Below are 14255 nucleotides of genomic sequence, written 5' to 3'. Positions count from 1 at the left end.
AAAAAATATGAGAAGTAATAAAGAAGACGCATTCGACACAGAAAGCGAGGAGATGGAAACATACAAAGCACCAGCAGAGGAGGAAACAGTAAACCTAACGGAAGACGAGCTGAAAAGGTATGTAAAATTCAGAAGAACCGGGTTTAACAAAGGAGGGATTCGCAAGTTTGTCAGTCAAGTCTTGGATCAGACATGCAATCCAAATTTCTCAATTGTACTTAGCGGAATTGCAAAGGTGTTTGTGGCAGAGATGGTTGAAGAAGCCAAGGAAGTGCAGGAGGAGTGGGAGGATGGAGGAGAACTTCTTCCCTCACACATCCATGAAGCATACAGAAGACTTTCTAAAAAGAACCCAAATATGGAATGAGTTAATTTGTAAATTAAATTATTATGTGGATAGAAGTGTATGCCCAGGGTAAATTCATAATAGAAAAGAAAATAGAAGAAGCTTTAGTCGAAACTAAATCGCAAAAAACTGCTGGGCATAGAAAGGATAAAAATAGTGCAGAGTCAGATATAACCATACAAGGGCATAAAAGAAGAGAACCTGCCAATTACGAGTCTGAAGAGAGCGAGGAAATAAACTACAAAACAGTGCGGGAGTATATAATAGATAGGAAAATTGGAAGGTACCGCTTGGTTGACAAGAGTATTTCTGGTGCAGAAAGAGTTATATGCGGGAGCTGGTCCTTCAACAGACTGGCGAAGTGGATAGAAGAAGGTGCTCCTGATTTTTTCCAAAGCCTATCCTTTGGTATGTGCATAGGGTCTTACATCAAGGCATACGAAAGCTCCAGAACGGTTGTGCTCTTAGGCACCAGATCAATAGGAATATTTGGCATAGGAGAGCACATCGTGATAAAGTATGAAGCAGTGCGAGAGATAAAGAAGGGCAACCATATGGAGATTTCCTATATTGAAAGTGTAGGTGGTGCTGATAGTGCAGACCACGAACAGGTAGCTTGCTACAGAGATGGGCCTGAGCAGATGTATGCTAGCAATTTGGTTTCCGAGAAACACTGCGCCTTGGCAGATGAGCAAACAATTCCGGAAACTGCAGGAAGTGCAGACGAGGATATAAAGAATGGGGCTGAGGAATTAAGTACAGAGAGCAAGAAAAAAGAGTCTGGCTTTCTTTATAAAAAAGTCTGTCTATGCCTTTTCCCAGAGCTTGATGAAGAGATTATGCAGCTTGCATTGTCGCCCAGAGAAGAAATTCAAACATACGCTGACTTACTGCGGCAAAGAATCTGCGAAAGACTCTGTTCAACCATTCCGTTATACAACCAGAGAATAAACTGCATTGCCATGCATTCAACAGGAACTGTTTCGATAACAAACAACTTTTTGATTATCAAGGAGGATCAGAAGTGCCTGGCAATTCCGCTCTGCATGATTAGAAAGGCAGAAATCACAAAAGGATGGAATATTGTTCTGCGAGTCACAGATGCCAACCACAGAGAATTTGAGATGTATTTAGTGGATAATGAAGAGCTATCAATAGACAGCATACTTCTAAACATCGCAAAAGAAGACCCTCGGTTTAAGTCTGCATACTTCAGCATACTGCTGGATATACTACAAAACAGCAAGATTATGAACTGCGATTTAGACTCTACGTCAGGAAACTGGTCTATGGGTAGATGCTCTGAATACAGGATATACATGTGCATGAAGACGAATAGTGCAATGAGCATTTCTGTGCAAAGGCAGGAAAGACCTTTCATCTGGTTTGGATGTTTCTGTCTTTGCGGCATTGTTAACGACCCAGGGCTATTTGAAATGTCAGTTGAAAAGTCAAAGACCACATACTTTACATCATATGACCAGATTGATAAGGATATACAGAGATCAATCTATGAAGATGTGCCTGGCGAGGTGTATGCAGGGCTAAAAAGAGTGATGTATGCGTTCACAGCATATAACAATAACGAGTACCTGCAGTCGCATGCTATGGTTGGAGGCATTCTATATAGAATTTTAGGAGAGTCTGGGTGTTTCTACAGTCTTGTTCACATATTCACAAGGATACTTCCTGATTATACAGGGCCTGAAATATACGGCATGCACAGAGACGTGGCAGTCTTTATTGAGTTTGCAAAAGAGAAGTGTCCTGGGCTATGTGACAATCTTGTTTCCAAGGAGATAGAGCTTAAAATACTTGTCACCCCGTGGATACTCAGCCTCTTCAGCACGTTTTTCCAGAGAAAACACATTGAGGTTATATTTGACTATCTTGCATACTATGGGGCAGTCTTTCTTTTTAAGCTGTCTCTTGCACTTCTTGAGAGAATGTATCTAGGAATTTCTCGGTCAAATCAGACAGGCTCAATGCTAAAGATTTCTGCAGAGTACTTCTTTAATAACACAAGCCTTCCCTCAATTAGTGATGAAGAATTTTCTCTTCTTATTGAAATAGCAAAATCTGACAAAATAGTCACGCCTGCAAATGTTCTCTATAAAAGGCAGCAATATGAGTTAGCTCATAGAAAAAACTGAATAATTAATAAACATATTTAAGATACATATTTAAATATTTAAGCAGGCACGGCAGTACTACTCCAATATTTTCTATTTTGCATTTATGTAGTGCGCATGTAAAGCTGTATACTTCTTTATTTACAGCAGACATTTTTAATAATTTTTATTTGATTCTAATATGCATCCTGTGCTTCTTTATTTTACACATCTCTTATTTGCTCTGCTTGTTAAATCTCTTTCGATCACATAGACATTTATACGGGTTTATGGAATATGTAATTTCTCTATTTTTTTTAAACTCGTTCTTTTTTTCAAACTAAATCTTTCTTCTCATAGCTGGGTGTAGAGCAGGAAGAGATATTTTTAGACACATAAAAATAGAAAAATAATACAAGAAAAAAGCACAAAAATATAAAGAGAGAAAGAATAATTGTGCATAGGAATGGGAAGAAGAAACAATTTGTGCAAACAGAACTATTAAACTACTAAAATAGAATAGGTGTATGGTGATATATGTTCAGCAAATTCTTCTTTCTTTACTATGCTTTCTAAGTAAACTCGTATAAAAATCCATGCATACACAAAAGGCTACATAAGCCCACTATAATATCTGCATACAAATGCATAGAGAACATATTTATGTCTATTTAGATTTTGCTGCTAGGAGCTTATAGGCCAAAAACAGCTAAAAACCATGTTATGTAATAGATCAATCTTACTATGTAGTTACCAATATTAAAATCTTCTATCTTTTTCTTAGATTTGTTGTCGACTAGAAAACTAAAGATAGAATTTATTTTAAATTACTACTAGTAGAATTACTAATATATGTAGACAGACAGACAACAAAATTTATTAGAGAAAATTCTTTTAAATAACTTGTTATTAAGATATGAGTAATCGGAAAAATACTAATAAGAATGAATATTATATGAAAAAGACTAGAAGCGGAAAGCCCGGCAGAAAACAAGAGGTGGATGCACCCGAAGGTCATAAAGAAATCTTTAAGAATTCTTTAGTAAGAATGTTTTTGGTATTTATAATTCTAGCAATACAAAATATTTGTGCAATAGTAGAAGCCAATGCAGTAGAGGATATACTGAAAACAGTTTTATTCGAGGAGAATGGAATAAGCTGGACAGTTAAACTAAGAGGGGCACTTTGCCCAATTATGCTATATGTATGCGATAAAAACAATCATATTTATAATATTCGGTTCAACTCTTCAGAAATAGATGCATACTATATTATGTCAGACAAGACAAATAATAACCAATACACAAGAGACCCAAGCAAAGACACTGTGCATAAAAAGGATATAAATGGTGACGTATTAAGAGCATTTGATATAGACTATTACACTACACTCATTAGCATGTTTCCCTCACCTAAGCAAAAAATAAGTATCTTTCCAGAAGAAGATTGTAAAGACTCATTTACTCTTTTTTTGAAGAGCGAACCTGTGAAGAAGCACGCCCATATGATTCTTGCGTCGCTCTTGCTGCTCTCGGAGGGGATAAAAGTGCCGCTGTTCTTCGATAAGACGCCAGGCTCATCCCAAAGGCTTGTACTAAAGAAGGTAGGTCAAGAGAAAAGAAAAGAAGAAGAGCACTTTTCTCTTGAAATGGTTATTTCTATGCCGCAGATAGAAAAAGATAATGGTTGTGATGGGCAGAAATTGGATACTTATCAAAAGAAGGCAGTAGAGGTTATTGAGTTTTTTATTCATTATGCTAATGATTATTGTAAGGTGAAATATTCTTGGCCGGGTATGAAGCCCACCGCTGCTGTATCGGGTCCTTTTCAATTTTATGAAAGAATAGAATGGCTAGATCGTCTTATGAAAACCCCATACTGGCTTATACAGACGTATATACATTTCTTTCTAGAAACTGTAGAAGAAGCAAACAGCTTTAATAGAACAGTATATTTAATGCTGGATGAGCACATAATAGAAAGTAGAAGAAATAATCTGGTGTTAGAAGAAGAAAAGGAAAGAAGACTCTTCGATGATCTCTTTTCTAATGACCATAATGAGCTTAAAGAAATGCTTAGATATTGGGAGAAAATACAAAAACTGAAGAGTTTGGTAAAGCCCCCTGAAAAAATACAATTACTTCCCTTTACAAAACACTCAGAGCTTCCTATTAAAAAAGTAGTCAATTTAGATATTTTTGAAAAAGTACAGTTGAAAACAGAAATAGCTCTGGATGAAATAGAGGCTGCTTTACTTGGAATATTCTCCTGTCTTACATACGACCCAAATACCAATTCATATGAGACAGACCACATTCCAAATCTACACGTAGGAATAAAGAGTTTTTTTTCTATGCCAGTTGACTGCATTAGCTATGTTTTAAACAGGGCATGCGGGATAAATGTAAGACAAGATAACAATAAGCCCATAAAAAAGGATAGTTTTAATATGGCAATAGGAAAGGAAGTAACACATGAAATTTACTGCCAGTGGAAAAAAATAATTAGAAATATAATGAAAGATAGAGAAATAGGCAAATACGAAAATGATCAAAAGATTGCTGTGGGTGGCATTATTGATTTGATCTCCATTGTTTTGGCGCTTGCAGGAAAATCTAAAGAAGAAATAAAGGAAATGGTGGAAATCTCAATATTAAGCATAGCTAGTGTAAGTGGAGAAAATAATATAAATCCATTTAGAATCTTTATAAGCTTATTAGAGGAAAAAATATCAACTGTTCTTGCTTCTCTCTCAAGAAACTGCATAGCAAGCAAAAACTTAGATAAGTGGTACAAAAATAACTCTTCATTTGAAGAAGGAAGAGAGGTATTTACGTTATTTACCATGCGTAATATATATGAATGCAATCATATTTTTGATTTTTATGGAAACTTAAAGATCTATTATGCATACAAAAGACAAGCACAGCCTATGATTATTGATTTGAGTTCCAAAAAAACCGCAGCCCTAGAGCTTGGCAGTCCCATTATAAAGCTAGATAAAGGTATAGAAGAGGAAGTAAGGTACTTAAAAAGAGATATAATCAACATGCAGAGACTTGCATTTCCGTATTTTATCCTTTCTGATTATGCAGTGCATATAGAATTATACACACTATGTGATTATATAATAATTAATTCTGGTTATATAAAGCTGGTCAATAAGACAGCATATAGCACACTAGATCTAATTTATCCAAAAGTCCAGCCATTTCAATATGAAGTTGAATATACAACAGACAAACTCAATATTATTATATTCATGATGTGGGATCATAGGTTTGCTCCAGTACACACCTACTATAATCTTCGTTATATAAACAATATACTAGCCAACCAGCAGGAGCCAAGTATGGAAATTCGAAAATACTTAATTATTTGCATAGGGTGCAGAGTAAATAATATAAAAGAAAATTTGTCTAAAGTGCAGGGCATCAGAAATGAAACATGGGAAGTCCATAGATTAGTGTGCATAAAAGACATGGTAAAAATCATTAATAATCTACTTTTAGTTGGCTCGGATTTAGATGTTGCAAATGCAATAGTTACATACGCTCAGATACTTTGGTACGTATACGAAAAAAATGCAACTGAACTGCTTGAAAGGTTATCCAGGGAAGGGAGAAATAAAGCAATTGAGTGCTTAAAGAAATACTGCGATATTTCAGACAAAACCACAGCGTAAAGTTTGGAAGTATGTTGTAGTATGCATAGAGAGTGTCTTGTTTTACAGCACTCTGCTATTAGATTCATTTTCTCCATTCGATCCTCAGTAGAGTTTATAATAACTGGCTTCATACTAACAGTAGAAATGTCTTTAGATAGTTCTAAGACCAACATATTCTTAATGATGCCATGCCTCTTTCCTAGGCTAAAAATATAAGTAATTGCAGTCATTCAGGGTTTATTATTATTGCAAATCTGTGCTGCATCTGAGAGCATAGATGTCATTTCCAAAACCAGCTGTAATTCGGGCTATTTGCCACTCAAGGACTAGTTTGCTAATTATACAGAAATGAACAACTAAAGCATAAAGTATTTAAGAAGCTTTATTTTTAATAAATGCCAAAGTTTCATAATTACACATAAGAGCACATATTCTGACTTTTTCAGGATATGTATGGTCTGTCTGGTCTACAATGTGCCTTTTAGCCTAAGATTGATCTTAAATTTATTTATTAATGCCAAGAAATTAACCACAAATATAACGGACATAATTATATCTCTGTCCTAAAATATCTATGCGTAATTCATAGACATACCAACTCATGCACTTAGTATATAACTTAAGTGAATATAGTGCTTATTATTGGATTAAAAATATATTTGTTCTAAGGCAGAAATAGCTTCTTCAGAGACCAGACCTATGTGATAGACAGAAGCATATGACAGTTCTCAAAAAGTGCTAGTGCATAAATATGTTTATTATAAGGTGCTTACAACCAACGGCTGAGCAAGATCGTGCTTGCTTACGTATAATTCTATTGCTTTGTCTCGAGTTTGCATAGGCTCTTGTTTATTGTGCTTTTCCACTGCTTGGTCTGAGTGATCTCCTTGTATATGTCCTCAATCTTTTTGGGCTCTTTGTTCTGGACTGTTTCTATTCTTATTATCTGCTCAACTTCTTCTTCATTTTCACAAAGCATCTCAATCACCTCATTATAGATGACCTCCATGATTTCTACCTGCAGATTCTCTTCTGTTTTCACTTTGTTGTAGCCTCTTTTTTCGTATCTATCATAGAGTACGCTGAGATCAGCAGACAAAACAACTATGATGTCAAACTTAATGAAGGAGACTGCCTCTGGGTCATGTGTGTCTATGATATAATTGTTTCTGTCCTTTATCTTTTTCTCCAGATACTTCTCTACATCCTCTATGTCGTACTCCAGTGTATCGTATATTTTACACTTATTTGTAAATAGTTTTTTCTTCTCAATTACATCACTTAGCTCGATTAATTTGTAATTTAGACGGGTTTTCATGTACTGTGTGAGAGTGGTCTTCCCCACACCCGGTGTGCCTGTTACAAGTATTTTATATCCCATTGGCTAATTGTAATACAAAAAAATAGAAAAGAAAAGAATTTAAATGCAGTCTATGGTACCAGACATAAGCGAAAAGAATATTAGCGGACAGAAGTATCTGTCAGTAATAAAAAAATCAATAGGCAAGCTGATATGCACTCCAGAGGAAAGAGACTGCCATAATGTGTTTATGGATGGGTACAACGCAGTGTACAGGTACTGCACTGAAAACACAAAAGACAAATACATCATTGAGGGTGCCGAGGTATACACAATATACGACCAGGCTCTGATAAAGCATCTGAAGAGACTTCCAGAAGACTATACGCTTGAGACATTCGTCCGGTTTATAGATGGGTACATTCGGGCAAATGAAAGGATATGCAAGATGCTGTCCTTTTTAAGCAGATACTTTGTGCGGGTTAACCTGGAGATATCCAATGCGAACGTAGTGGCTCTGAAGGATCTGTATTATCAAAGGCTATTTTCAATCCTTATAAGCGGGAAGGAGGGCAGGCTCCACCCAATGTTTGTGGATGGGCTTAAGGAATATCTGGAAATAAAGGCGCAAAGGCCTCTGGATAAAGATGCATGCTGTAGAAAGCTAAAGATTCTTCGGGTCATGCTCAAGGTCAATATAAAGATATGCAAAGTGTCAAATCAGAAAAAGTCCCTGAAAAAGCTTCTTAACTCAATTGCAAAGTTTGTGGCTTCTCCGCGGAAAAAAGAGAGCGAGCAGGACCAGATATCCTTTATATACTATAAGATAGCAGCTGCAGACGGTCTATTCAAAAAAAAGGAAAAAAACAAAAAGATTCTCTACCGCATGGTGGAGGAGAAGATAGATGACCAGGTTCTGAAGAATTTCATTGAAGGGTTTGTCTCAAAAATCATGAGAACCGGAATAAACAAGAAGACACACGCAGAGATTGCGCCTTTCTACTCATTCGTTGATAACTCTGTGAAAAGCAGGAGCATTTTTGTGAATACTGCAATTCTAATGAGCATAAAGATTATTGAGAAAATATCAGACTGCAGCTCATTTCTTAAGTTCTGTATATTCATGGAGAAGCACTTCAGCTGCATGCCGCGCACCTCAAAAAGTGTCAAGAAGGTGTTTGAGCTTGTGCTGAGAAGAAAGCTTGAGAGTCTTCTTGTAGAGAGCCCAGACACTCTTGAGTTTGGAAATCAGCTGCTTGAGGAGGTCAACATGTATATGAAGCAGAAGAAGCAGCCAATAATAGAGCTGTCTCTTATTATTGCAAATGTGCCAGCACACAAAAATGCCTTCTGGACGCAGTTTTTAGCAGGAGTGAAGAACAGACTAATTCTGGGCAGTCCTGCAGTCGCAGAGAAGAAGCTTATAAACATTATAACTCGAAGGCTTGAGAACTACAAGGAGCCAAAGCTATGGAATAATCTGAAAGTGCATAAATCAGTTGTTGACTACATTGACATAGAAACACTCTACAAGACAGAAGAGTACTACGACACAAGCAACTTTGAGGAGATCCTGATGTGCATAAAGGACATTGAGATAAGCGAGGTGTACTTTAGAAGCCACAAGCCTAAGATGCAGTCAGACTGCTTCTTGCTTGCCTGCATTAGGTGGAGCTATCCTGCAATACACATGCGCATTCCTGCTGAACTCGAGGATATTTGGGAGTCTGTCAAAGAGTACTGCACAGAAAAAGGAAGAAAGTTTATCCTTCGTCTCTGCCCTACAGTCTCCTCAGTTACTCTGGAGGTGAACGGTGTAGAGGTAGAGTGTGACATGGTCCAGGGATCAATACTTATACTCTTGGCACGTGGAGGAATTAGTACTCTAGAGGAACTAACATCTGCAATAATGCTGGATATAACTGAAAAGACACAGGCTATAGTAAAAAACAAAGTGCAGTCGCTGGTTGATTCCTCAATCATTAGAGAAAGTGATGGAAAGTATGAAATACACCTGCAAGTATCAGAGGAAACAAAGCACATAAACATTTTTGTGCCTGATATTAAAGATACACTGAAGGACACCGAAACAGCGCACTCCGCCTACTCAAAAAGTGCAGTTGAAGCATACATAGTGAAAACCCTGAAGACAGAAACAGGACTGGAATCTTCCAACCTCAAGCAAATAGTCATGAAAAGATTCCCGTTGGAAGAGGAAGAACTCGATGCGTACATCATGGCTCTCCAGGAGAAAGGGCTTGTGTCTCTCTCAGCAGACACTCTTTATTTTGTACCGTAAATACCCGTGTTCCATTTCAGCAAAATGCTGCACTGTTTCCTTGACTGTTACAAATAAATATGTTCAAAGCATGTAGTCTACTAGGTTTTATCTATGTTTTGCGTAGAACACTGATCATATGCAGAGTGAAGCAGTTCTGGTAAATGCATTCTCTATAACCACACTGCAGGCAGTTATCTGCCAGGCACAAGAATACATAAAATACAAGATATCTTCACTAAAATTACCTGAATTAAAGGAAAACAGGAATACTCACAGGCGAAACAATTATATATCAGAAACTAAATAATATTACAGGTGGTCTAGTACATGCATACAGAATTACATATAAATAACACAGCCCATATATCACAATGAAAGAGTCTATCAATAATAACATCCAAATGTACTGTTAAAACTACTTGCTAAATTGTATTATGAACAGTATATGCAGCCTTACTACTTTGGCTGAGAAAGAATCAGTAAATACTGTCTACAGTATACGGTAATTATACTCTAGGTGATTTTTGTGTTTATAGGCAAATTGTAAATATAATTTCACACTTGGAAAAATTCAAGATGTATGACAACACTGAGATAAGCTGTAGATCAGACAGAAGTGATAGTTTTACTACCATTTCACTCAATGGCTCCTCCTGCTCAAATAATGACAATGCAGATGGAATAATCATATATTCAGATCACACTAGATATAAAATGTCCATCTACATAACAACTATACTTGTTCTTACAGTGGCATTTTCTGCTTCCTGCATAGTTTTCTGCATTGCCCTAATTGAAAGCGAAATAGCCCTCTCCTAGAACTAGACCCGAATACATATATTAATACAATCCTTGAAATATGTAAGTTCAAAGACAAAAACCCTCTAAGCCATATACTCACTATAAAAATATCTCTAAGAGAAAGAGTTAGAGTGCAAGAGACTTTTATAAAAATTTAAGGAGTAGAAATATAAAATAGCAAGTGACAACACAATAATAAACTAAGGACAAAAGCATTTTAAGAAAACTGCATAGTTATAGTAATACAACACCTTTATAAATATATTTTATTTTACATTTCTGTTCACATGGTAGAACATCACTTCTCTTTGAGAATGTGAATAAGAGTATACAGCTGAAAATTTTTATGACAGAAGCAGTTGCACGGAGGGACATCTCTTCATTAAAAGAGCTCTGCAAAGGACATTTAAAGACAAGAATTTTAGAGACAGCCTCATTGGATGAAAAGCTGTATGGTGGTCACGTATACTATACTGCATGCTCTGCAGAGTGCAAGAATGCAGACACTTCATGCTCCTCAGAAGTTGAAGATGTGAATGAAATGGGAACAGCAGGAATAAACTATCTGGCACTTCTGAAAGGATCAATAACAAATGAAAATGAAGAATGGCATCAGCTGCCTAGGATTATAAAAGAGGTGCACTCTTTAAAAACAACACATGAGCTAAGAGTAGGATACGAAACTCTCTTACTTATTGCCAAGCAGATGAAAAAAGTATCTTCACTAGGTGTGGCTGAGAATGAAGCAGGCCAGACAGAAAATACGCCTGCATGCTTTCTTAAAGAAAATGAAAATAATCTGGTTGTCTTGCTAAATAGTACAATGGGAAATTCTCACTTTGTTATCCGGAATATTATTAAGAATATAATGAAGGAGTTAGTGTCATTTAGCAAAGAACCGTGCATCCTCAGTAATGAGAACTGGTCATCCCATACTAGAACAGAGATTGCACTTGCCATGAAGACAATCACACTAACTGCAAGTGTGAGTGATATTGAGCAGTTAAATAATAAGAAATCAGGAGATAAGATAGCAAAGTTGCTGCTTCTATCAGACCATGCGCAGTATGCACCCCTCCTTAGTGGAGTAGACCTTACATGTGTAGGGAGCAGAAATATTCGGATGCTTGCAAGCAGACTGCCAGATGTAGAACGTAAAGGAGTCTATGATATTCTGTGCCGTCTTAATTCTGTGAACTGTGTCTTTTTTTCTGATGCACAGACTGTTCATTCAGAGGAAATGCACTGCAAATGCTTTTCTGTGAAAAATGAAAACGTGCGAGTGGAGTACTTTGAAAGCCTAATGAAGGACCAGAGTGCAGTGGAAGATAGGTTGGATTTGATCGTGCAGTATCTGATGCACAACCAGATTCTCACCTCAAAGGAAAACCAGAAAAGACTCCGGCAGCTATTCCAGACTCTAGTCCGAGTTATTCGCCATAAGGTTGTAACTAAGCATAAATACGTAGTAGAGAACAAATTGGTCGATGCAAAAAATGAAAGAAGCATGGGATATTTCAGACAGATTATTCAGATTGTTTTGGCAATGGCGCATGGCACAAATTACTGTAGACTGCTGCAGGGTCTCAACTATTTAAAGATCCTAACAGAAACAAAAGATGTACAGGAATATATACCTGAGTCTAAGCTTAGAGAAATTCTTTTCAAAGCACTTGCAGAGACACACAAAGAAATCCGAGAAATAGCAGTACTCTTCAAAATGGATATATGTGTTGAGCAGGTTGAACGAATATTAGAGTGCTCGAATAACAATGAGCTGCATGGAATGGCTCTTCTGCTGGCTGCCAACATAACTGAGCTGAATAAAGAAAAGGTCACAGCCATTTTCAAGAGCGCATTGGAACGGATGCGATCTAACAAGGGATCACCTACAATATATAAGGAGATCCATGTGCTGTGGAGCATATTCAACTCCCTACCAGAAGATAGGCTTTTCCTGGAGGGAAACAGACTAAATCCAGTCCATGTGGTAGAAACAAAAAAGAGAAAAGCATTTGGTGTTTCAGAGATAGATATTGCTCAGACATACAAAATAGACATTCCTTACAAGATAAGAGAGATATATGCTGAGCTGATTCTTCCAATATTCAGGAAATCATTGAAAGTCTTGCAGACCCGTGAGATATACCTTTCCGAAAACACAGAAGAGCCGCATGGAGAGAAGCCAGAGAGTACAGAAATCTCACACTCAGCAGACTACTTGCAAAACTGGTATACAGTCCGAGAGTGCATTATGTTCATCACAGTATACGCAATAACAAGCAGAGACAAAGGATGCCTTGATCTTTTGACTAATGCCCTGCTGACAGTTGGCGGTCATTTGGGAGTCATTATGACTGCGTCTGATGCAATTAAGTCTATCCTGCTATATTATGACTCACCGGAAGAAACCTTAGCATATGCAAAAAACGTGCTAAATCTGGTCATCACCAAGGACCTGAAGAATATTCGGCGAGATGGTGGTATACCGTATGTATTTAAGGCCTTGAGCGCATCAGAGTGCAATTCAAAAAGTAAGCTGGCAACACATTATATTATGAAAGAGGCAATTCAACGGTCTTTTTCTCTTATTGAGAACAGATGGATGTTCAAGCCAGTGCGTGAGAACTCTGAGCTAACATTCACAGAAGATCTAGGAATATCTGGTCTACAGGTATCTAAGGCCTCCTTAGATGCAACACCAGAAGTGTCTAATGAAAAGTATCTAATTCACTACCTTAATATCCTGAAAAGCATATCAAGTGATGGCATATTTAAGTATGACATGCGAGTATACGAGCCTTCTTTGTTTCTGCTGTCTGCCTTGCTTATGTCACACAGAGCCTGGAAGGTAAGAAATACTTCTCTGATGCTGTACACTACGCTTATTAAGAAAATGTGCAAAGAGGCCCTTAACACACAAGAAGATGCAAGGTACTCGAAGATCTCTGTCAATCAGACTTCAAAGAAGGTGCTATGCGACTGCCTCGAATACTTTAACATGTCTAATGACCAGAATGGAATATTCTCTTGTTTGGTCTTTTTCTCCCGTATAAATGAAATTAGTGAAAGAGAAAGAGAATTGCTAAAGAGCATCAGATGCACATCCCTCTGCAAGAGAACCAGAAAAAAGATAGATCAGATCTTATATAAAACCCCAGACCAAGAGGACAACCTTATACTTAGCTCGCACAAATTAGTACCTGCCCATGTGAAAGACACTATGGCTAGAGTCTCCTTAAATAACAGCGAAAATAGAAAGGAATTCAATGCACTCCAGAAGTGCGCAGGAATCAGCAATGAGTGCATGTCTCTAGAGAGTGAACTGCTTGAGGTAATTGGAAGCGAAGATGATAATGTCAGAGAGTGGGCAGTAAGCCAATACACTCCAGACCATTCATATGAATATGCTCTCCATAAATTAATTCGCACAGCAAAGTGCAAAGCATGCCTGCATAAAAGAATATCATACACAAATAACTCCACAGAGTGCATTGCAGGAACTGAGCAGTTTCCATCAGAAAGACTGAATATGTTTAGAGATATTCCATACGAACTATTTTTGCTGCAGGGTAACCAGAAGTCAACTGCCTATGCAGAGATATAATCCAATGAAAATTCTTATACCTGCATGAATAGTAAGACATCCATAAATGAATACATAAAATAAGCTAGATATGAGATAAGACGATTGCAGTACTGAATAACTTAGAACCATAATGAAATTTGAAGAAAAAGAGATTTGTGCA

General features: G+C 37.1%; 7 protein-coding genes across 7 annotated transcripts; 5 read left to right on the top strand and 2 right to left on the bottom strand.

Annotated features, from left to right (window-relative positions):
- Window positions 1–7: 7 nt before the first annotated feature.
- Window positions 8–367, top strand: NESG_00892 (uncharacterized protein; the record flags this gene model as incomplete). Its single annotated transcript, XM_053048533.1, has 1 exon — window positions 8–367. One exon carries the CDS (start codon window positions 8–10, stop codon window positions 365–367), a length of 360 nt encoding a protein of 119 aa, XP_052905293.1.
- A 23-nt stretch (window positions 368–390) lies between these two features.
- NESG_00891 (uncharacterized protein) lies at window positions 391–2499 on the top strand (the record flags this gene model as incomplete). The annotated part of the gene is made up of 1 exon (XM_053048532.1): window positions 391–2499. The coding sequence occupies one exon, from the start codon at window positions 391–393 to the stop codon at window positions 2497–2499; it is 2109 nt and encodes a 702-aa protein (XP_052905292.1).
- An 874-nt stretch (window positions 2500–3373) lies between these two features.
- On the top strand, window positions 3374–6142 carry NESG_00890 (uncharacterized protein; the record flags this gene model as incomplete). The annotated part of the gene is made up of 1 exon (XM_053048531.1): window positions 3374–6142. The coding sequence occupies one exon, from the start codon at window positions 3374–3376 to the stop codon at window positions 6140–6142; it is 2769 nt and encodes a 922-aa protein (XP_052905291.1).
- NESG_00889 (uncharacterized protein) lies at window positions 6013–6354 on the bottom strand (the record flags this gene model as incomplete). The annotated part of the gene is made up of 1 exon (XM_053048530.1): window positions 6013–6354. One exon carries the CDS (start codon window positions 6352–6354, stop codon window positions 6013–6015), a length of 342 nt encoding a protein of 113 aa, XP_052905290.1.
- Window positions 6355–6938: 584 nt separating this feature from the next.
- On the bottom strand, window positions 6939–7505 carry NESG_00888 (shikimate kinase; the record flags this gene model as incomplete). Its single annotated transcript, XM_053048529.1, has 1 exon — window positions 6939–7505. The coding sequence occupies one exon, from the start codon at window positions 7503–7505 to the stop codon at window positions 6939–6941; it is 567 nt and encodes a 188-aa protein (XP_052905289.1).
- Window positions 7506–7557: 52 nt separating this feature from the next.
- Window positions 7558–9723, top strand: NESG_00887 (uncharacterized protein; the record flags this gene model as incomplete). The annotated part of the gene is made up of 1 exon (XM_053048528.1): window positions 7558–9723. One exon carries the CDS (start codon window positions 7558–7560, stop codon window positions 9721–9723), a length of 2166 nt encoding a protein of 721 aa, XP_052905288.1.
- A 1129-nt stretch (window positions 9724–10852) lies between these two features.
- Window positions 10853–14113, top strand: NESG_00886 (uncharacterized protein; the record flags this gene model as incomplete). The annotated part of the gene is made up of 1 exon (XM_053048527.1): window positions 10853–14113. One exon carries the CDS (start codon window positions 10853–10855, stop codon window positions 14111–14113), a length of 3261 nt encoding a protein of 1086 aa, XP_052905287.1.
- Between the last annotated feature and the right edge of the window lie 142 nt (window positions 14114–14255).

Source organism: Nematocida ausubeli (genome assembly GCF_000738915.1).
Source record: "Nematocida ausubeli strain ERTm6 chromosome Unknown supercont2.2, whole genome shotgun sequence".
In the NCBI taxonomy this organism is placed as follows: domain Eukaryota; kingdom Fungi; phylum Microsporidia; genus Nematocida; species Nematocida ausubeli.
This window is presented reverse-complemented; position numbering and strand designations above follow the sequence as displayed.